General features: G+C 44.6%; 1 protein-coding gene across 4 annotated transcripts in view; it reads left to right on the top strand.

The window, feature by feature from the left end:
- arhgef25a (Rho guanine nucleotide exchange factor (GEF) 25a) overlaps positions 1-25,000 on the top strand; it is a 92,854-nt gene that overhangs the window by 54,370 nt on the left and 13,484 nt on the right. For all 4 annotated transcript variants that reach the window (XM_083770025.1, XM_083770023.1, XM_083770024.1 and 1 more), the window contains 6 exons: positions 8,536-8,873; positions 11,434-11,550; positions 19,725-19,849; positions 21,826-21,892; positions 22,777-22,880; positions 23,013-23,082. In XM_083770025.1, the coding sequence (XP_083626151.1) occupies positions 8,536-8,873; positions 11,434-11,550; positions 19,725-19,849; positions 21,826-21,892; positions 22,777-22,880; positions 23,013-23,082 (821 nt within the window). The remainder of the gene's footprint in view (positions 1-8,535; positions 8,874-11,433; positions 11,551-19,724; positions 19,850-21,825; positions 21,893-22,776; positions 22,881-23,012; positions 23,083-25,000) is intronic.

Here is a 25,000-nt window from a genome sequence, read left to right as displayed (position 1 = left end):
CATAGGATTCTACAAGCTCAGAGCTTGTACATCTACTATTTTTTGAAATATCATGAAAATGTTTGCATCTTGTTTTAGATGGGGGTCCTTGACATGAAAAAGTTTGAGAACGCACTGCATAGTGATTGCCTGCCAATACTGACCAATACAGCCAACTGACCTACATCGCGTGTGTCATTGTGAGTGTGTCTGAGTGCGTGCGATGTGTGCACTGCATGCATGCGCAAGCAAGTGTGTGTGTGTGTGTGTGTGTGTGTGTGTGTGTGTGTGTGTGTGTGTGTGTGTTGGTGCCAAGTCCAGCGGAGCCTAAAGTGCCTTTGATCTCGTGAGGCCTGACTGAGCATTGCGATATAGCTCTGGACGGAAAGGGGGGAGGACTGTTGTGTGAACAAGTTTGCTCCATTACAGCCAAACGCTTTTAGCTTGATTTGTGTTGGCTCAGCAGCTCTCACTTATCAGCTGATCAATACAGTGGAAACTGGACCAAACTTCTTCTTCTTCTTCAGACAGGCTCACATTTATATTAGTGCATGACGTCCATCCACAATGCCCACAACAGAGAGTACAATTGTACATACATTTTGTTTTGATTGCATTGTTCCACTTTTGCTTCAGCAATGTTTTATCTCTTGCCGATAAAGCCCCTTGAGAGAGAGAAAGAGAGAGAGAGAGTGTTGTGGTCACCCGCATTGGAATGAAAAAGCACAAAGCTAAAGAAAACATATCGTTGCTGTAGTTCAGAAACCTCTTATCTTCATGTTTTTACATTTTGTGCTCTTTTGTGTTTTTCTGTAAATTAATGCCCTACTTGATCTTACTATACAGTGTCATACAAAAGCATCAATTCAAAAGTAGCAGATCTGTAAGCTCAAAACGCGACGCGAAACGATGGGTTTTGATCTTGTACTGTAGATCTGCTGCTTTTGCTATTTCGGACTTGTGAGGTATATATAAAAACATGCAACACATGAAAGATGACTGGAAAAACAATAATTCTGTATTAGTAATCCACTCGAGCAGCATGAATTGTGGGTTATTTCTTTAATTTTTTTTAGATGCGCACAGCACTTGGAACGAAGCTGTTCTTGAAACGTGCTCATTGAACATTTAAAGGCACTTTAATGATAGCATACGCTTTGGTGGGAGCGGGGAGAAAGAAGTCTTTGAGGGCTGGGAGACCTTGGGAGGTCTTCAATAATAACAGCGAGGGCCTGAGAGAAGCACTCTCTCATGCATGTTATATATCGTTGCTGCCGTTGGGCAGAAACCTCCTATCTCCACATTGTAACTCTCTGTGTGTCTTTGCAAATCAACGCTCTACTGCAGTATGATCAAGTAGAGTCTACTTGATCATACTGCAGCGCCGCACAAAAGCATCACAATTAGCGCAAGCTCCGAAACTAAGCTTGTAGATCTGCTACTTTTGACAATTTGAATTTGAACCTGAAATGTAACAGTTCGTTTTGGACAATATGCGTTTTTCACCCGACAGAGACAATACTGTATGTGGCTTCACTGTTCTTTCAAGCGACCTTCAGTTAACGTCATTGTTTCGTCATAAATAGGTTAAGACACTCTATGGCTCGTTAAAAAAAGCCATGAAACATATTGCTGTTGTGGATGAAATCCTTTAGGTTTCTTAAGAAGAAGTTGGGTGTTTGGACTTCTTGATAAAAGAGCTGAATATCTGATGTTGTTTTTAAACCACGAAGATCGTGACAGAAATGTAAAACTATTTTAGCGGTCCACGTTACTCAGGTCCAGTTTACTAAGTCTAGAGCAGGGGTCTTCAACAGGTGGTCCGGGACACCTAGAGGGTCCTCAAGAATTACTACAGGGGTACGCCAAATCTTTGTGTGATAGGATATAGAGTTTTGGGGCGGCATGTCAGTCTGTAGCGCTGTCGCCTCACAGCTAGAAGGTCCCGGGTTTGATTCCTGCTGGGGACGTTTTTGTGCGCCGGGGGGCGTGTGCTCTCCTCATCAGCGCCCATACCAGAGGTGGGTGAGTTGGCGAAAAGGCCTTTCTGTGTGGAGTGTCCCCTAGGGTACCTGTACCCTCACAAAAACATTACTCTGATGATGACAGTGCTCTCAAACATCAATCTACAGTATGACGCTGTCTACGAAAGCTATGGAGAGATTGAATCTGCAACACTATTTTATACAAAGTGGTGGCGGGGTCCTTGCTTCATCTCTCTTTCAGCTGGGGGTCATTGGGCTGAACAACGTGGACCAGGGGTAGTCTAGAGGCTTTGAGTGGTTAACAACCTGCACTGCTATGTTCCATTGTGTGGAGACTGGGGATCCTCATCCTCTGTGCAGTAAGTGGAGCTATTATGGATATGATGTCCCTGGCTGTATTGGATGGTACAAGGTCTTTTGCAACAATAGCAGTGGTGGAAAGTAATTAAGTACATTTACTTAATATTGTACTTAAGTAGGATTTGGAGGTATTTGTGCTTTACTTGAATGTTTCCGATTTCCAATACTTTTACTTCTACTCCACTACATCTCAGAGGAAAATATTGTACTTTTACTCCACTACATATATTTTAAAACTTTAGGTACTAGTTACTTTGTAGATTTTGATTATTATTACAAAACATACATTAAAACCATAAGGAGAAGAGACTGGAGCAGCACGGACATTTAGAGCCTTTTATTTAGGTGCTGAGTATACAAAACGATTTTTTTATCGTTTTGTATACTCAGCACCTAAATAAAAGGCTCTAAATGTCCGTGCTGCTCCAGTCTCTTCTCCTTATGCAACTTTGATGTCCCTGCACCTGTGAAGCACCGGATCAGCCGTTTCAGGCTTGAGGCGCGTTGGTAGACTCCCTTTCTACCTATACATTAAAACCACTTAAGCCCTATATACATTTCAGCCATTTAATAATGATCTCCAAAGCCCAATGAGCAAACAGACCTGTATGCACAGTGCAGGGTAACGGGGAGACTGCAGACGGACGCTAGTTGCCATGGTGACAGATGCAGATGTGTGACAATCTCTGTGACAGCATGAAATGTACAGTATATACACCTGAGAAAGCAAACGTTATGATTCTAACGCACACATTCAGATTCATTCGTAGATACAATTTTATTATTTATTATTACATTTTTATTGTGATTATTTCAAAACATTTTCAAAAAACATTCTCAAAAAATGTCAATGATTTCTTTCCCAGTAATTTCAATAAAAAAATCATGACCCCTTATCCACCATCACACTAATTATGCATAATTAGTGTGGACTTAAACAGTTTTTCGTCTATACAATTTAAAAAGTAGTGAATACAGCCGATCTACAAGCTCAATGTCTAATCTCTCCTTTGGGCTAAAAAGTTCGGGAACCACTGGTCTTACTTTTCAGGATTCAAATGCAAGAGTAGAGAAAGCGCTGAGTTTCGAGCTGCGTTTGGAGCCGGCAGATCTGCTATACTTTTGTGCGACGCTCTAGTCTGATCAAGTAGCGTTCATTTACGTAAAAGTACCAAAAGATTCACTATGGAGATAAGAGGTTTCTGCCCGACGGCAACGAGAGGTAAAAAATCTGTCTTTCTTCCTTCTTGATCCCCTCACACACACACGAGCGTGCGCGCACGCAAACACACACACACACACACACACACACACACACACACACACACGCCTTGATAAAGTGGCTCAGCTAAAGGTCTGGAGATGGTTAGCGATGGTGTTACTGGCTGTGTCTGTGTGTACTTTGACCTTTGAACCACTGACCTGTCTGGCTGAACCTCCGACCTCTTGAGAATCCTTGGGAAACATGACTCTCTCTCTCTGAAGCGTATATGGAACTGCTTTTGGATTCTGCACATCATCACACACACTTCCTCTCTTGTTTTGTCTTGCGTTGCAGTCCTCTGGAATCTTTAGATGCCAGCCAGACGGTGGTATATGCAATGAGATACGTTGTTGTGAGCTTGTTGATCGGACGGCACACATTCTTTTTAAACACATGAACCCCAGCATCCATATACTGGGACAAGCCTTTGCAGAAAATAGCCATTATATGTGAAATGTTGAGCTTGTCGAATTCAATTCAAAGGAGCTTTGAAGTGTAAAAATATAATAAAAACTGTTGAAAATGGGGAAAGTACCGCCATATACATCATTGTGTAAACAGAGCTGTCACATTGTATCGTTATACACGTTTAAAGCCTTTTTAAACAAATAGCACCAATATTTTGCAGTCACCTTGGGACAAATAACAATCGGCTATTTTCAGCAAAGATATTTTATGTACAGCGAAAACTAAAAAACACTGGCATAGTGACCTGAGGGACTCCGTTCAATGGCGTTGAATGGGGTTTAGGTGGTTAAGATACAGAACAAAACAGGAGAGGGCCTAGTACGGACCCCTGGGGAACTCCTCCGGTCAACTAAGTATAAGGTGGTTTAAGTACTTAAGAAATTCTCCTTTGAAAACAAGGCTCAAATAATGTGTTGCCAAGCTCTACCTTTGAACCATGGGTTTGTGTTAGTGTCGTCTCTTTGTCTACCAACCAAACCATTTGTTTGTGCAAAGCTTCCTTCCATTCCCCTCAAGAAATATTTTTTTCGTACCCCAGAACTCCTCTGTTCTCTCTTCTCCCTCTGAGAAAGAAAGAAAGACAGAAAGAAAGAAATCCTGCCCTCCTCAGATCTCCTTACCATTATCCAGTCTTTCATGTGGAAGGGGGGGGGGGGGGCTGCAGGATGGGGCAATAGCCAAACCAAGACGCACGCATACATGCACACACACACACATGCACGCACGCACACACACACACAGATACACAATTCCTGGGCTCCGATCGGTGAACCTATATTCTCCAGCGGTTGCTCCTTAATTGCGCGCCTGCCCCTCTAGACCAGAAAGCAGGCTGGCTAGGCCAGGCTAAGTCGCCTGTAAAAATTGGTAGTGGCGAATTGTGTTTTTTGGGGAGCTTTTGTTTCCAAAGTGCTTCCTAATGTTGTTTAAACCAGTGTCACGTCAAGGGCATCCACATTAATGTGTATCTGTCCGCAGACTGATTCGTGCCAGGAAACCTGCATACAAGATTCGTGCATTTAAATTGTTTCAAATCCATTCCACAGTTTGCCATTATGTACTCATGTTGTGAGCCTTGTTGCTTCTTTTAGGCGTGTTTTTCTTCTTGTAGAACTGGCCGCTTGTTTCTCTGACCCCCACCACCATGACTGAGGAGGGCTTTTTGTATATGGAGAGCAGCGGACACATTGCGGAACACTGGCTCTCATTATGCCCCAAAGAGAAATTAATTCAAACTGAAAGTATGAAAATTGTCCAATCACTTTGTGTTGCAGGGGTAGAGGGGGGCATTGCGGGGGTGTTGTGGGTTTATGCTGGCTGTGCCTTTGCCTTTTGGATGTTGGCACAGTGCTCGCAAAATGGCCCCAAGTACGCTTCATTTCAGTGCAGCTTTTTAACGCCGTTTTTATTCATGCGTTGTCGTGTGGCGAGTCAGAATATAGCCGATCTATACGCGCTCACAATGCATGGCAGATGCATTGTACTGTGACGACAGTCAGAGCATATAAGGCTTAATTAATAATCTCTGTCGTATGACAAACTATCATCACTAATATTAAGCATTGGTCAGCCGAGCGTTCTCAGACACTGCTGTGATTTATTATTTTAATTTGTCATAATGTTGTAAATCATCCCATACAAATACACAACCAATTTGCTAATGGAACAGAGACTTGTTGTGAAAGTGTTGCATGGAAAGAGCAGCGGTCCTCCTATGTTGACCCATAGTCCCATACACCGTCAGGGTTCATTTATAGGCCTACATTTGTAACCAGTTGGACCCATACGGACATATTTGCTTAACTGTGTACAGTACACAGTTACAGTTATAAGCATTATATTGCATTTCATACCTCATAATCTTTGTTTTAAAATCTTGTTTAAGAAAAAACCTGCCTAACTGCTGGACGGGTTTCTGAACTGCCCACAGCCCTCCCCACAGACTGAGTAGAAAATAATTGTGGTATTTCAACCCGATCTCACAAAAATACGTGGATACGGAATTGCAATTCTGTACATACACGACTAGAAAACCCCAAAATCCGTACATATGACACTGAAATCCTGACGGAGGGGCGCCGTCTCCACCGAACCAGAGCCACGGGAGAGGAGACACCACCGAGCCTGTCATGGCCGCCAGTTGCCGTGTCGAGCGTTGTGAAGTTCGGTAGAGCCGACTCAGCCCCGTCCAAGTTGTTACCCGATATGGACAGAATAGTAAATAATAATTATTATTATTATTATTATTAATAATAATAATAGTAAATAATGTATATATATATATATATAATAGCACTTCCGTACTAGTGAAAGCCACGCCTCCATCGCGGTCAAAACAGTAGTTAAGTGTCATATGTACGGATTTTGGGGTTTTCTAGTCGTGTATGTACGGAATTGCAATTCCGTACATTTCTGTGCGATCAGGCTGGGTATTTTATCATGAACCCGTGTCGACTCAGTGATCATGGTTACAGCTTGGGCTGCTCTTGTTTTCCTTTCCCAGGCCGTCTGGGGCACCCGGAGTCCCTCAGGGCTCTATACCTAGTTTCTGTTATTGCGGGGGGGATAGAAGGCTCACGCTGAAAATAGCCCCGATCGTACGAGACTCCGCGACGCATAGTGAGCTGCAGAGAGGCGAGCTCAGCGGGAGAGAATGTTCCTCCGTCCGTAGGAGAGTGGCAAACAGGGGTCAGAGGTCGAACCCGGGGCAGAGCAAGATGGATGGGAAGCAGACCTGAACTGTGTCCACACACAATACATTAAAGACCCCCGGAGGCTCGCACATCTCAAAGAGGAAGAGACACTATCTCGGGAGGGGAGGGGCCTTGAGGAAGTCAGAAGAAGGAAAGGCGAGAGGCTGGGGGGAGATGGGAGGGGGGGAGGGACGGGAAAAGGAGGATGAGACAGAAAAAACAAACAGACCCAAGCAAAGATGTTCCCCTCCTCTCTGGACAGGATTACGTTTGCACTTCCTGTCCCAGCGTCCCCCCGCCCCACCCCCTTTCTTCCCATGTTCCTCATGACATCACCGCAGGAGGATCGTTCCAGATCGGTCGAAGGGGTGGGGGATGGGGTCGGGGGGGACGGGACGGTATTTTCAGAGGCCGGCAGTCACGCGATATCCAACAGTCGGTGGGCCAGCCTGACCTTTGGTCGTATGCACTGCCTCCATGTGGCGTGGAGGTCCCACCATGTCCTTTCATATACTGTGTATGTATATATGTATATATATTTTATACAGTATATATCGGAATATAAAATATCGGGGTAATGGGGGGAGTTGTAGGCTGGACTAATTTGAACTCTGGGAAAATGGGAACAATGCAGTCTTTTATGGGTGTGCTTCACAGCTGCACAGCTGTGTTTGAGGAAAAGAAGCCTATTTTTATTCCTTGGGTTCTTTATTTTGATTTCCCTCTGCTTCTCATCCCCCTGGACGTGTTGACGTGTCTCTTTCCTGCAACCCCTCCCCTCCGCCCCCACCCTCACCCCTCCCCATCCCTCCTCAGACCACCCCGAAAACACTCAGTGGTTCTCACCTCTGGTGATTCTGGAGGCCCATGCAGACCGTTTGCTGTCTGGGCAGAGAAGTACAGTAGTTGCTATTTTTGTTTTGGACAGTGGCGTGACAGTGACATTTTGAGGGGCAAGTGAAAAAAGGGCATCTTGTGCGACGTCTGGAACCACCGACTGCCTTAATAATATGGGAGATTTATAGATTTTGGAGCATAAATAATATATTAGAAGCTTTTAATCCAGAATTGAGCAATGTCACCATGGGCCACGGCCCACATACTGTACAAAACAAAAATAAAATGAACAAACTGCACAAAAAAACGAACTTTCAAAAGGGCACATTGCTGTCCAGAGGGCAAAAGGCCCGGTGCTCTAGCACTACCACGTGTCTATCTGTGCACGGCGCTGGTTTTGCATTCCACCCAACAGAGACGAAATATTAATTAATTCATGAATTAATTAATATTAATACATTCTAAAGCTGGTCTTTAGACTTGCACTCACTGAATATGGGTTTGACGCAGCAGCAGGGCACGCAACTCGTGACAGACTGCGATGTCGCATGCCGAACGCCAACCAGAGCCTCACTAAATGAGGAAGGATGCAAGGATGATGAGTGATAAAAAACAAACTATCGCGTCTCCGTCCCTGACACAACGTGGTTCCCGTGAACGCTGATCTGAATAGCTTATGTTTTCGTCATGGTGGGTTTGGGTGTTTCTTTTCAGATATTCTGTGTGTATGCTTGTTGCATTACCCAAATTCTGGAGGATCAAACATATTCATATAGATCCTGGAATACTAAATGAGGTAAACAATAGAGAAAGTCATTCTCTTAATCTGGATGGTCCCTGTCGCAAAACATTTCAGGTGGAAGGTACATGGCGAAAATACTGAGTTTGAGAAGTAATGATTTAGAATGGACCTCAGGTCTTAACAGCATTCCTCTCTCTCTCTCCTCAGACTCGTACTCGGCGGCGGGCAGCGAGGGCAGCATCTCCACCTCCGTGGCGTCCTTGCCGCCCCAGGGGGCGTCGGGGAGCTCCGCCCCCAGCTCCCCGGGCTCCCGGCGCTCCGTGAGCACCCTGAAGAAGTGGCTGACCAACCCGGTCCGCAAGCTGAGCGCCAGCGGCGGCACCAGCGCCAATAAGGCCGAGCGGCAGGTCCGCAAGCTGGAGGGGAAGGCCCTCCCCCCGCCTCTCCCACCGCCACGGACTCGGAGCCACAGCCAGGACCTGGGCAACCCGTTTGGGCCCGACGAGACCCTCACCATCCTGCCCGCCGTCACACACAGAGAACTGGTGAGAGACTAAAACTATGAGGAGAAACAACGAAATAATACAGTACCTCATACTTATCCACTACATCTCAGAGGTACCTTTTACTTCACACAATTCTTTTTGACTTCTTTAGTTTACTAGATGCTTTGCAGATTCAGATTAGTATCGATTATTATCGTTGTGAGCTTGAAGATCTGCTGTTTTGGCTGAATGTTAATTGTCCTGCAGAATAAGGATGTTATAGGGTTCATGTGGTTAAATCCAGAGGAAAATAAACCCTCAGTGTAGCTCCGTTTTATCTCGTTCTTTTAACGACCAAGGCTTCGACAAGCTGTCTTCATCAGGGGTGATACCCTGATGAAGACAGCTTGTCGAAGCCTTGTTAATTAAAATAATCTAATTGGAGCGCGGCGTCCTTGTCTTCATGGGATCAGGCTGCCAGTACCAACACCTTGTAATAATAAGACGTCTGCTGTGTGTTGGCCTCCTCTTTTACTCTGTTGAATCAGGCGACACACGCACGCACACACACACTCTCATACTGTACTGTATTATTGAAGTTGTTTTTAAACCTCTCTTTACATATTTATGTGTTGCGCTTCGAGATAATGAATTGTAATCGCATTCCTAATGAATCCAATGCAATAATCGTTATCATAATCGTTATTATTGTTATGATAATGGTCACATGCATTAGTACTATAGGTAAGATAATCTTACTTTGACACAGACCTCCTCGTAAGTCAACCGGAGCGTCGATGGTGTTTTTTTCCCACACTGACACTGTGCCATTATCTATTCTAAAGGTCATTGTTGTGTTGAACTGGTTCTGAAGTAAATACACAAAGGGATTAGTCTTATGATACAGTCTCTGTCGGGTGGAAACCTCATTATGTCCAAAACTGTTACCTTTTCAGGATTCAAATAAAACAAATAACAAAAGCAGCTGAAACCTCCGCGCCGTGTTTCGAGCTTGCGGATCTGCTACTTTTGATTATTTTGTGTGATTCTGTGGTATGATCAAGTAGGGTGTTAATTTATGTTTTTTATTACGGAGATAAGAGGTTTCTGCCTGACAGCAACGATTTACTGTCAATATAAACTACAAGACGTTGTCCCAAATGCGGTGTGTGTTTACGCTGCAGCCTGCAGGGTGCTTTAGTAGTAGCTACAACTGTATGGTGGAAGAAGCACTTAAGTTAAATAATCACAACGTTGTGTATAACATAGGGCATAGTTGTTTTATGTATGCTTTGTCTTTACACTTTTCAGACCTTTTCAAAATAAAGGCGCTAGAGTGCCCCTCAGATGTGGCAGATTTTATTCTGAAAAGCCCCGTCTTCCATTTCCCCCCAAAACCGAGAGGTATAATGTTCCATTACTACCTTGCGCTAATAAGTCTGAAGTCTCTTTAGAAGCGTTAATATTCCAAACGAGATACTTGGTTAAGTCAGAAATTAGGATTAGGATCTGATTAAAACCACGGAGAGCGCCGTAGATTTAGAGAGAATAGCAAGTGTTGTCAACCCGTAAACAAGGAAGTAAATGGCTGTGCGTGTTCGCAAAACATGTCCGGGAGATCTGAGCAAGGCTGTTGCCTATTAACGACCGCAGACGTCCTGGGCCTCCTACCGGCAGGGGTGTCACAGGGTATCTGAAGGTGGGGGGATGAGGGTGGGGAGGGGACGATGCAGAATTTGGCGTTTTATTTGAACTTTTTTGTTCTAATTTTTGCCTATTCCCGGCCAAAATTATCTTTTGTGGGGACGTCCTGGGCACAATAAGGGCTGTATTTTGTGTGTCTTAAGTACCAGGTCTTATTCCCTAACTTGAGTAAACTAAAGACCTGGAGGTGTGATCAATGCTCTTTGGACACTCAGAATAGCCAAATGGCATTGATCACGCCTCCAGGTCTTTAGTTTACTCAAGTTAGGGAATAAGACCTGGTACTTAAGACACGCAAAATACAGCCCTTAAGTGTTAAGTGTCAAAAAGTATAGTATTTGGATCTGAGATGTAGTGGAGCTTAAGTAAATGTACTTAGTTACTTCCCACAACTGCTGCTTTGATATCCAGTGTAAGGTGTGAGTAGAGTGGTGGCAGCAGGTGATGTCACCTCACCAGGCACTTATATAAGAGCAACAGCACTGGCTCAGCCCCAGTAGGAAGGACCACACTATACTGTATCTGTCACACTGTGACTGTCACCTTGCACCGTGAGTGACACTGTGTTATTTTGCTGCCATGTGCGTTTTCTCTCTCTCTCTCTGTGTGTGTGTGTGTGTGTGTGTGTGTGTGTGTGTGTGTGTGCGCGAGTGTGTGTGCGTGCGTGCGTGCGTGCGTGTGTGTGTGTGTGTGTGTGTGTGATGTACTGATTTGTCATTATGCTAACATTGTGTTGTCAAACTGCACAGTAAAAATGTATTATAATGCTGTTTGTTGTATGCGTGTGTGCGTGCTTGTTGTTGTTGGTGTGTGTGTGTGTGTGTGTGTGTGTGTGTGTGTGTGTGTGTGTGTGTGTGTGTGTGTGTGTGTCTGTGTGTGTGTGTGTGCGTGTGTGTGTGTGTGTGTGTGTGTTCAGGAGTGGAAAGATGGCCTGGTGGCCAGCCCAGAGGACCTGTCCCCCGCTACGCTACATAGCCCAAGCTACATCCTCACTGATTCGCTGATGGGATGCACCTCCCTGGCACACACACAGGTCAGTTCACCTCCCACACACACACACACAGGTCAGTTCACCTCCCACACACACACACACACACACAGGTCAGTTCACCTCCCACACACACACACACACACACACACACACACACACACAGGTCAGTTCACCTCCCACACACACACACACAGGTCAGTTCACCTCCCACACACACACACACACACACACAGGTCAGTTCACCTCCCACACACACACACACACACACACACACACAGGTCAGTTCACCTCCCACACACACACACACAGGTCAGTTCACCTCCCACACACACACACACACACACACAGGTCAGTTCACCTCCCACACACACACACACACACACACACACAGGTCAGTTCACCTCCCACACACACACACACAGGTCAGTTCACCTCCCACACACACACACACACACACACACACAGGTCAGTTCACCTCCCACACACACACACACAGGTCAGTTCACCTCCCACACACACACACACACACACACAGGTCAGTTCAACTCCCTGGCACACACAGGTCAGTACACCTCCCACACACACACACACACACACACACACACACACACACACACACACACACACACACACACACACACACACACACACACACACACACACACACAGGTCAGTTCACCTCCCTGACACACACACAGGTCAGTTCACCTCCCTGGCACACACACAGGTCAGTTCACCTCCCACACACACACACACACACACACACACCCTGGTCAGTTCATCTCCCACACACACACACACACACACACACACACACACACACACACACACACACACAGGTGAGGGTCAGTTCAGTTCACAGTCACACTATACAGTGTCTGTGATATACAGAACAGCACAGCAATGTCAACAACAAAAAACTGTTGATTTACTCTGCACGTGGCATACTCTCCTAGCACACTGTATGCCTCTTGCACTAAAAATCATTTGTCATGACAGTTAATGAGAGTCCCCGAGTCAAAGAGCCACCCCATTGAGAATGGTTATGGTGTGTTTGAAAACGGACACTTACTGTAAAACCTTTATACTGTACATAATTGATCGGATTCCCCAGGCTCTATACTAGAGTGGAAAGGAGTGGAAGAGAGTGGAGTAGGAAAGTGTGTTGCAAAAACATGGAGAATGGGGTGGTGGAGTGTTGCAAAAAAGCATGAAAGCAGACTCGCCCCAATGTTCCATCTCAGCCCGTAGCACCTGACCTAGATATGATGATGAGCAATCATGCAGACACACCTTGGTTATTTGTTCTCAGGTTTTGTTCTTTTCTTGATCACAGTGTTAAAAATTTAATTTAGCAGGTTATTATAAGTAGATGCTGACAGATTGCGGAAATCAAACCACGAGCATTGATCTTTCGTCGGCTAGTGGGGTGTTTGGAGAACGTTGGTAAGGCACTTATGACATAATGTTGTTCTTATTGACCTCCTAAATCTGGGTTTAGGAGTATTACTGCAGCCTGTAGACATTGTCTCATTTAAAACCCGGGAAAGCGTCTGTGTCATTTTAGATTTTTGCTGGTTTAAATGGTAAATGGCGCATTTATATAGTGCCTTTATCCAAGGCACTTTTCAGAGATTGGGCATTACATTCACCCATTCACACACACATTCACACACACACATTCACACACCGATGCCGGAAGAAACCATGCAAGGCACCAACCTGCACATCGGGAGCAATTAGGGGTTCAGAGTCTTGCTCAAGGACACTTCTAAGGACACACTAACTCTGGGGGAGCCCGGGTTCAAACTGGCAACCTGACCATCCGGTCAGTCTACCCCTGAGCCACTGCCACCCACATTGGCTTACAACAGTGGTTCTCAGAAATAGCGTATATATTCAAGCTCACAGCGGGTCGGGCTGCAAAGACAGTGAGACGCCACCTTTTTATAGAAAATCGATAGACCATCATGCTTCACGTTCCGCGGAGACGCTCAGCTGCTGGTTCATTTCAGCTGACCCAGCAGACGGTGCTCAGAGGAGGAGTGGTGGTGATGATGATGTCCTCAGTGAGGATCCGGGCTGGCGGGGAGGTGACATCATCGCTCGGTGTCACCATGGGCCTCTCAGCAATGACTCAACTCTGCCACTGCACTGCCCATAGAGATGTCTGTGGCCTATCAAACAATACAAGCACACAGGGAAAATGAAGGCATGCTTTCTCTCTGGGCAAGCGTTCGTAGATGCACAAACACGGACGCACGCAAGCAAGCAATTTATGCGCACGCGTGTTCGCACGCACGCACGCACCAGAGAGGAGATCAATGTGGTTGGTAGATGGTTCACAATTCAACATTGTTACAAAAGGACATGCCTGGAGATATGGAGGTAATGGTGCTGGCTGGCAACTGCCGATGAAAGATGATGACTCCTAGTTCCTGAGAACTGACACAGAACACAATGTGTTCTCTCATATTCTCATGCTATGGGAACTCTCTGGATGCCGTGCTATGGAGCTGAATAATAAGACTATGGGAGTGGCTGGATAGGACTACAGGGATATACTGTATAACATGAGCCGGCAAGAACTGGGCAAGCCCTAAATAAATGTACCACCACAGCAACAACTGCTGTGATTATAGGAGTTTAGGTTCCGAGGAGGAATTTAGGCATTATATTATATATCTATTGTTTTTGGTACAGACTGTCTTGTTATGGTTCCCGCCTGTCTAGTATAGTGTAACTATGGTCTGATCTCTGTGCTGGTTGGTATTGGAAATTTTCCCCATGATATCATGTACATTAAAGTTATAATCCATAACCGTCACCACCCAGAATATTGTTTCTGACTCCTATTGAGTCATTCATTCATTACTTATTGATCCAGAATTCCACCACAGTCATTTTATGAACCCATGCCTTCAATTATTTTAGGCACAAAAGTACGAATAATTTCAAAGATTGCAAATCTACAAGCTTTACAGTCTGTTGTGATTCTACAGGTGTGCTCGTAGATTGGCTATTTTCGCTATTCTTTCAATGAAAGCGTGAAAACACTCCAAACAGGCCCTTTCTGGGCTACATTATCACTCCGGATTCCAGTGTTTATAGTGGAGTGCCCTCCGTCCGTGACAGGATGCAAGAACACTGATGTAGTTTACGTTTTAAGTCTCAGCCACATGACGTAATGTTCCTCTAATGGCACTGATTCAGTAGACAACAGAATGAGATAGGGGTGAGGTCAGAGTTTTTACTGCTAGCATAGTTAAGAGAAAGAGAGAGAGTACAGGCGACAGGCTGAGGGAGGGAGAGAGAGAGAGAAAGAGAGAGAGAGAGAGAGAGAGAGAGAGAGAGAGAGAAAGAAAGAGAGAGAGAGAGAAACAAACAAACAAACAAAGAAAGAAAGAAAGAAAGAGAGAGAGAAAGAAAGAGACAGTACAGGCGACAGGCAGAGGGAGAGCAAGAGAGAGAGAGAGAGAGAGAGAGATAGAGAGAGAGAGAGAGAGAGAGACCAGGCGACAGGCAGAGAGAGAGAGAGAGAGAGAGACCAGGCGACAGGCAGAGAGAGAGAGAACATTAAGCTATGTAGGTCAGGTGTCTCAGGGCCGTTGTTTGTGTTATTGCCCTCTACCCTACCTCCAGAGACCATGAGTCCTCTCCAGAAACCTCTTATCTCCATTTAACTTTTTGTGTTTTTTCATAAGTGAACCCGTTAACACCTGAGGACGATACTACAAATGCCTTCTGAATCAGTAGTTCTCACACCGATGTTATTTTTCAATGTATTTTTATTGAGGCTCTGAAATTTCACATCTGTTTGATCGCAATACAATGAATATAGAACCAACCACCCATTTTGTTTTTTTAAACACAACATAGAAAGACAACAAATACCACAATACAGACATTACACAGACAAAAAAACAACAACAAAAACAAGACAAATGAGTACAACACAGTCTTGACTCTTGACATGATTGTACATTCCAGGTCTTTTTGTTTTTCGCTACTGTTCAATAAGATACATTGAAGCGCAGTCTAGAGGGGTCCACTGTATCTAAGACTGGTTTTCACGGGGCACAGTGGCACAGTCGGTAGTGCCGCACAGCTAGAAGGTCCTGTGTTTGATACCCGCTGCGGACACTGTGGGCGCTGGGGGCGTTTTCTCTCCTCCGCGTCATCAGTGCCCATACCCGAGGCGGGGTTGGCAAAAGGGCCTTTCTGTGTGGAGTTTGCATGTTCTCCCTGTGTCCCTATAGGCCTAGGATAGGTACCCTCACAAAAAACATGCATTAATCCTGGTCTCTAAACTACCTCCCCCTGGCCAACCGGGGCGCCTGATGGAGGGGAAAGGAACTGGTCGGAATAATGTGTTCCTTCCACGCACTACATCTGGCCGGGGAAATTCCCCCCTGTCAGGTGAAAAGAAGCAGCTTGGACTCCTCATGCATAGAAGGAAGCATGAGGTCAGTCCGCTGCCCCCCAGGTTGGCAGAGGACGTGTAGCACCCAGGATTACATTAGATAAGGTTTCCATACCTTTGTGAACCCTTCCATGTTATCGCGGAGGAGATAAGTCAGTTTCTCCAGAGGAACCACAGTCATTACCTCCTTGTACCAATCATCCAGTGTAGGAGTATCTCTATGAATCCAAAGCTTGAGTATAGTCTTTCTCGCTATGTATAAGAGTATTCCAACTAATTTGGTGTTGTGTCTGGTCCTTGCACTGGGTCTCACACAGATTTTTCAAAATTATTAAAGAAAATAGCAGACACCCAACCCAATGCTAAAATCTACAATGACATATGCTTTCCCCTATACTTGATCATACTATAGCGTCACACAAAAGCATCCAAAGTAGCAGATCTGCACGCTCGAAAGGGGATGCAAAGCGACACATTTCGGCTACATTTGCCGTTTTTGGATTGGAATCTTGAAAAGTGAAAATATGAGGTTTCCACCCGACAGAGACGATATGATCTCCATTCTCCTTCACTTCCAGTTCCCCTTTCTCTTCACGCTGCTGGTAATCTGATCAGGCAACTTACTGCGGCAGAGAGAAAGAGACAGAGAGAGAGAGAGAGAGAGAGAGAGAGAGAGCGCAGCTTTCTGATCGAATGTTTATTGTTTATCGGTCGATGGAAAAAATCCTTGGAATGATATGTAAGCAAGACAAACAAACTGGAGCTACTAGAATGCTACAGCATACGGATGCAGATTGTATACCTCGGAGTGTTTACCAAAACGGTTTGGACATGCAGGCCTTTCCTGTGGAAACACAGAGCAACACAGAACATTTACCGTTTCTTCACAGAATCAGGAAAATAAGGTTATAAATGTTTGTAAAGTATATTGAGGTAGAACGTAACAAGAGTTGTTATCACCAGTTCTCCTACACTTTTACTCTCTCACTCTCTGGCCCTTTTTGAAAGTAGCTCCTCGCCACTCGCCCTACACACTTCCACTCGGTTTGAGCATAGATATATGAATAACAGAGACGGCACCAGGATTCCTCTTCCATCCAGTGCCGTCTATATTATTTATATATCTATGCTCAAACCAAGTGGAAGTGTGCAGGGCGAGTGGCGAGGAGCTAGTTTCAAAAAGGGGGATAGTCTCCGTCTCTCTTTCTATGTCTGTTTCTGCCTCGCTCTCCCTTTCCGCTGACTCGCACAGTTTTTCCTTTTCAAGAAATTGTCGACAAGTCTTGGCTTTTAATCGAAAGAAATCACAGATTTGACTTTGACTTCTGGGTAGGAAAACAAAACAGAGGCAACAGAGGGAGTGGAACATGGGGGGTGGAGGGAGGGGGGTCACATCTGGAAATGATCAGGGAGCCAGGAAGACCCGACAGCCAAGCTGGAAGCACTGCTGCATGGGGCAAGGGGGAGCCCCGCCCCCTCTCTCTCTGTCTAATATTTTGTCTGTTTCCCTTTATCACTCTGTCCCACTTCTGCCCTCCCTTGCCAGACGCACGCGCACGCACACACACACACACACACACACACACACACACACACACACACACACACACACACACACACACACACACACACACACACACACACACACACACACACACACACACACACACAGAGAGAGAGAGAGAGAGACTCTCGACACGTTGACAAAATAGAATACGTATCAACAACTCTCCTTTCAGACAGCAGGTGAACGAATTAAACCGGGGCACAGCAGCACATAGGGGATGAAGTCTGCCTCGCTCTCTCTCGTCTCTATCCATCTATTTATTTATTTCTCAATCAGACACCAGTCTGCCAAGGGACTTTAGGGGATTACGTATGGCTCTGGTGTGTTTAATTATGTAGTGTGTGTGTGTGTGTGTGTGTGTGTGTGTGTGTGTGTGTGTGTGTGCGTGCGTGCGTGCGTGCGTGCGTGCGTGCGTGCGTGCGTGCGTGCGTGCGTGCGTGCGTGCGTGCGTGCGTGCGTACGTGTGTGTGTGATAGAGAGAGAGAGAGGCTCTCCTTGGCTGGGACACTGAGTGAAGCATTGAGGTGAGGACAGATGGCTGCTTCCATAGGTTTACATAGTCAGCAGAGAGTGAATAGGCTAAACAGAAATGTCCCAACACGGACAGACAGGACTCAGGAGGAGGGCTAAAAATAGAAAGAGAGTACTGTGTGTGTGTGTGTGTGTGTGTGTGTGTGTGTGTGTGTGTGTGTGTGTGTGTGTGTGTGTGTGTGTGTGTGTGTGTGTGTGTGTGTGTGTGTGTGTGTGTGTGTGTGTGTGTGTGTGTGTGTGGAGATTTACAGGGAGATAGTGAGTCGTTTGTTGACCATATAAAGGAGAGATTGTCCATATTGTCAGAGTGAGGTCGATTGGACAAACAGGCGTCAAATACAGGAATGGGGCCGACGTGTATCCATTGGAGTTATTTTTTTAAGGCTCACTTATAGTAAGTTTCTCGTCAGTGTCGTGTACCGAAAGTAGCCGCGATCTACAAGCTCAGTCAGAACACGTCACCCTGAACCGCGCCCTGAGCTTGTAGATCGGCTATTTTCGGCACACGACACCACAACTAAATATAAATCAGCTTTTAAGCTGTAATTCAGATGGCTGTGATGAAATAGGCTTGATCACTCTGTCGCGTGAACCCTTTCCACAAAATATCAAGATGTTGATCATTTGTCTTTTCTCGCTTGTCAAAAGACCCCAAAAATACAACTATGAATCGGCCTTTAAAATTGATTCTAGTGTACTCTGTTGACTTTGAGGTCTGTGCAATGCCTTCATGTTTATACCAGGACCCCCCCCCCCCCCCCCCCCAGCCCACACACACACACACACACACACACACACACACGTGCGTGTGCGCACATGCACACATGCACAGGAAACAACATCAGTTCCAGGAAAGAGTGTGAAAAAGAGGTCATGTTTACGCCTCGTTTAGATCAGAACTACCTATGTTTATAGTACTGTACGGCGCTCCACTTTCAGGATGGGAGGCAGTAGTAAGTACCAAGGAATGTTGAAGTAGTGGTGTGCACAGCACAGCGGCACGCGCACAACTCAGACAATCATCTGACTGCGAGCAGCATCCCTCTGTGGTAAAGTAAATGTTCAGATTGGGGAAAATATCATTCATCTCTCTCCATCTGTCTTATGGTGGTGCAACTATCGATTCATTTCCTAGCGATTATTATAAAAAAAACATTATACTGTATATCAATGAATCGATTAACTACTACTTAAAAGCAGAATACAAGCACAAAGTGAGCTTGTAATCTGCTATTTATTTATTTTTTCTGAAAAACTTAGTTTGCTCTATCTAAAACGACACAGATTATTTCCAAGTTAACCATCTCTCTGTCTGTCTCTCTCTCTCTCTCTCTCATCCTCTCCCCTGCCTCGCTTTACCTCTCACTCACGATATACACTTGAGACCGTCCGGACCACCTGTTGTTTTATAACCAGGGGTCATCAATGTGTCTGTACACAGACAAATGTGTCTGTGGCAAAGACTTGGTCTTCTCCATGGCAAATTTTTAGATTTTCTGTTTTACACACCATTATAATGTTCTTATTTTGATCATGAGGCCCAATTACTAAATGTCTCCAGGGTTTTCTTCAGAGCATGTATGACACTGATTTACCCCCCCACAGGACACTTAGTCCACCAATGTAACCTCACTGTCTGTCCCCACATAGGACACTCAGTCCACCAATGTAACCTCACTGTCTGTCCCCACACAGGACACTCAGTCCACCACTGTCCTGCCTGAGGACAACGTCTCCGTCCTGATGGACGACACGTCCAGCCAGTGGTCGGCCGCCGCAGACACAGAGGAGGAGAGGAGCCTCGCTTTGGAGAAGAGCGTGTACGTAATGCCAGCTTTTCTGGCTTTCCTCCCCTTTTTTCAGTTACGTCACGGAATGCTAATCGCATCGATGTATTAGCAGTGGTTCTCAAACCTTTTCTGTATCAAGGACCCCCAAATTGCTGTAGAGGCTCCAACGGTCTATAAATGCACCAAATCTCTGTACGTCTGTAATCCACGTAACTCGCTCGCCCCATGACAGGGCCCAAATTACCCCCTAGATCTCCATATGGCCTGTTCTGACATCGCAATGATGTTCTGGCCTGCAGAGACTCCATATTTGGGCATGCCTGTCAAAGAATTCCATATATGGGCATAAAGGGGACACAGACTTATAACTAGAACTGCACTCTGTCGAGTGCATACTTGCTTGTTGCACACTAGTAGGCCATAAATGGCCAACTAGTGCGCAAGCAGAGCGCGCAAGTCCTTTCGACCGCTGTAAATTGTCAAATCTCAGTATCTCTGTGAAGGAACGTTTGAAATGATTAATGTTTAGATGTAACTATTTGCTACCTACTTTATACATATAAACATCTAGTATTATTAAGTATGATTCAAGTTTCTATCTATATAAGAAATACTGTTTTATCGTTGTAGATATATTCTGGATACACACCACGTACTCTGGTCCCAGCAGATCAGGCACAATTTGCTATTTTATTTTTTACTGATTATGTATATAGTATACGTATGACTAGCTCTAAATGATGACGTAAGAAATATATATAGTATATATATAGTATATAGGCATATACTATATATGTATACATATATACTCTATACTCTATACTGTATAAAGTGTGTAGTTGTAAGTTGACAATGATTAGCGGTATACTGTGGTTACTTTGCGCCAAAAACCGTGACAGCTGTTCCGCCATTTGAGGCTTACGCAGAAAAACATCAAATCTGTGCCTGTGTTGCTGGACCAATGATGACGAAATGACCATATTTCTTACGTCATCATTTAGAGCTAGTCATACACATACACACCACGTACTCTGGTCCCAGCAGATCAGGCACAATTTGCTATTTTATTTTTTACTGATTATGTATATAGTATACGTATGACTAGCTCTAAATGATGACGTAAGAAATATATATAATATATATATAGTATATAGGCATATACTATATATGTATACATATATACTCTATACTCTATACTGTATAAAGTGTGTAGTTGTAAGTTCATTAGCGGTATACTGTGGTTACTTTGCGCCAAAAACCGTGACAGCTGTTCCGCCATTTGAGGCTTACGCAGAAAAACATCAAATCTGTGCCTGTGTTGCTGGACCAATGATGACGAAATGACCATATTTCTTACGTCATCATTTAGAGCTAGTCATACACATACACACCACGTACTCTGGTCCCAGCAGATCAGGCACAATTTGCTATTTTATTTTTTACTGATTATGTATATAGTATACGTATGACTAGCTCTAAATGATGACGTAAGAAATATGGTCATTTCGTCATCATTGGTCCAGCAACACAGGCACAGATTTGATGTTTTTCTGCGTAAGCCTCGAATGGCGGAACAGCTGTCACGACGAAGGAGACCGGGCGAAAATATTACTTGCGCGCTCTGCTTGCGCAAGTAATAACTGGCTGGGGCATTAATTTCCAACTTGCATCGTTCCAGGCCAGTGCCCAACGGGCAACGCTCTAGTTAATTTAAAGCAGAACAGCATAAAACAGTAATGAGGTAGGTAGTATTTATTAGATTCCCAATGAAAAAATCTCTCATAATGCATTCATGCAATAATAAATTACAGCCACAATACAATGTAGACAACAGTTAACTATAACCCAACACAGCTACATTAGCAAATTGAATACAGTAAATGCAGAGTCAGTTGGCCTTCAACAGGGAGAGCTAAGCTAAACAGCTAAAGTTTTATTTCGGTGTACGTGTTATGGTATCGTTTTATTTAGTCTAATGTTCACTGTTTGTTTTCTCTGTGCTGCAGGTATGTACTGAAGGAGCTAATCGAGACGGAGAAACACTACGTGACGGACCTGGGACTCATTGTGGAGGTAGAACAAATACTGATTCAAAACACATAGACTGTTTTGTTGCATATCATTGGCCTATATTCCTCAATCGTAGTACCGATGCATGGGTAAAGTAGACCAAGGGTTCTCAAACCTTTCAGGCTTTGAGAACCTTTTGGCTCTCTGTTGATTAAACCACCCTCGACATGTGATAATAATAAATGTCATCAAATGGTGGTCCGTGGCTCAAATGCAGAATAATAAATGGGCCTTGAAATGAAAAGGGTTGAAAACCACTGGTCTAGACAGGCTTTTTATGTCCTTAAGTGAAACGGAAACGGGAGAGAGAGATGAGGAGTGACACGCAGCAAAGGCTGTTGGTATCGGGGATCTCGAACTCACGAGATGTCTGGTCTGGACAGTAAATGGATAAATGGTTTCTTTACTCTAGAAGAGAGCCTCATAAGTCACTTCCTCCAGATTCAGCTTCAGTCTGGACTACTGTGGTCGCAGAACCAAACCTTGTGTTATTATTGCAGATTTTTCTCTTTTTGAGTTATAGGTTGCCAACATAATGTTACTAATAGCTCAGCGACAACTAGTGTCACTGCTCCAGTATGTTATGACAATGTGGCTATACTTACTATTCTCATTCAGAGCCAGGTGTGGTATTGTAAATGGTTGTATTTTTACCATGGCAGGGCCACTTGGCCAGCACATGAATGGTTATATTTTTGAGTGGTGCAACCACTCCAAGGAACAGCAATGTGTTCACCTATGTGTTGGTTCACCTATGTGACGTTAATGAGCACCAGTATGAGGAGTACCAGTAAACAGAGAGAGAGAGAGAGAGAGAGAGAGGAGGGGGGGGGAGAGAGGGGAGTTGCACCACTCAGTTCACATGGGTGTGATTTTTACCATGGCAGGGCTACATGGCCAGCATGAGCTCCAAGGGTGTTCCAGAGGACATGAAGGGCAAAGACAAGATCGTGTTCGGGAACATTCACCAGATCTTTGACTGGCACAAAGAGTAAGTACACGGCTGCTGCTTGCATCACCATTCAAATTGTGATCGATCTAATCGTGATTTAAATTGTCACTAGTTTGAATTTTTATTGATTTACGATATATCGTTACATGCCTGTGTGCGTGTGTACTGTAGCTACTTCATGGGGGAGCTGGAGAAGTGTGTGGCAGAGCCAGAGAGACTGGCTCAACTCTTCATCAAACATGTGAGTTTGACCACTGCACACACACACACACACACACACATACACTCACGTGCGGATGCATGTATATGCACACACTTTTCAGTAGAGATGTCTATGTCTGCTTCCTGGTTCTGTTCTTGAGGATAAATAGAGCTGAGAAAACATGCAAAGAGCTCCTATTTATCCTCTCTCTCTCTCTCTCTCTCTCTCTCTCTCTCACTGTCTGATACTTCTTTTACTTTCTGTGTCTCCTTCCACTTCCCTGTTATTGATACGTTTCAGGCTTCGCTGTGTTTTCACAACTACACACACACACACACACACACACACACACACACACACACACACACACACACACACACACACACACACACACACACACACACACACACACACACACACACACACAAACAAACTGGACCAATCAGGAAACAACAGGGAAGATTCCGGCGAGAAAAGACAACATGATTAAGAGTAGACACTTAAGTTCCGGTCCTTTGATGTGGAAGCATTATTTTCCACCCAAAACGGAGAGACTTACTTTCCCCCATTATGTGGAGATGCAACGTGGGAGATATCAATTATTTAGCGCCACTTTCTGAGTTAAATCAACACTGGGAATTTTACTTTATACACTGAGGAATATATTGTTCAATTACATAATGCCTGAAGTGTATGGGTAAACAGTAGTAGTAAGTACATTCTATTTCTAAAATATATTGGGCCATGAAAGTTCTACTGATTAACAAATATGGCCCAAATCACAGAGATGGAGGGGAGCACACACACCAAATATCTAAGGTATCCCCTTTTCTCCCCAATTTAGTCATTGTGCCAATTAATTCCTCCCCACACACATACACACACACACACACACACACATTTCATTTGCCAAGCTTCCCTCCCTTGAACTCGGGCCAATAGTGTTCGTAGACACTCGACAAAGCCAGATGCACCGCAGTGGATTTGAACCCCCAGACTCTACGGGGGTGGGCAGCTACTTTACCACTACAGTGGATTTGAACCCCCAGACTCTGCGGGGGTGGGCAGCTACATTACCACTACAGTGACTGCCTTTTAATTTGTTGTCAGATCTAAGAGACCTAGGAGCCAAGTGCCAGTGAATAACATATAAGATAGATGACCAATCAAGACCCTTGAAAAGAAATCAGCAAGATCTTATATTGAATTGTAGAATGGACGCGGAGCTAATGAAGAGCTAGGACTGGGGTGATGTGCTCACACGTTTTACTACCAGTCAGCAGCCTTGTATGGAGTCACAGAATTAGACTTACATTATGTTAATTGGGAAAGCGGTGGCACATGCAAACCGGGTACACACATTAAAAGAGTCAAATTAACACTTTCCTTTAAATGTGTGTAGACATGTTGGGTAATTTGACCAAGTTGTCTTTGCTTGTGGTCTGAAGTGGATTGAGTTAAACGTCTGTGTGTGTCTCCCCCAGCTTATGTCTTTAAACAGTTCAATAAGGCTGAGCCCACTCCACTGGGTAATCAAGTTAAACACTCCTGTAGGGGGCGAATAAAAAGCAACTCGCAACTACATCTGAAAGCATGGCATCAGGCCGGGAACGTGGGCCATAATGAAAAGCAGGGCAGATTCGAGAAGGAAACCAAACTGTTCATTAAAAACACTTGCAACTTCACAAAATATTGAAGCTGCAAAACGCTGTGTTGTTTTCCCTGGCTTAGACTTAGACGATTCCCTGATGTTGTATTGTCTGTATGGAACACAACCACCCTAAAGACTAATCATTGTGTATATTCCTGCACTATACCTGCATCGAGTGATCTTGGTACATAGAAGTTGATCTATTGAAGATTCTGACCTTCAAAGTACATAATTTTTGTTTTGATTGTATTGCTGTATTGTTCTTTCTGCTTTGGCAATGTAAACATATGTTTTCTCATGCCAATA

Source organism: Protomyctophum parallelum (assembly GCF_964188405.1).
Source record: "Protomyctophum parallelum genome assembly, chromosome: 7".
Taxonomy (NCBI): domain Eukaryota; kingdom Metazoa; phylum Chordata; class Actinopteri; order Myctophiformes; family Myctophidae; genus Protomyctophum; species Protomyctophum parallelum.
This window is presented reverse-complemented; position numbering and strand designations above follow the sequence as displayed.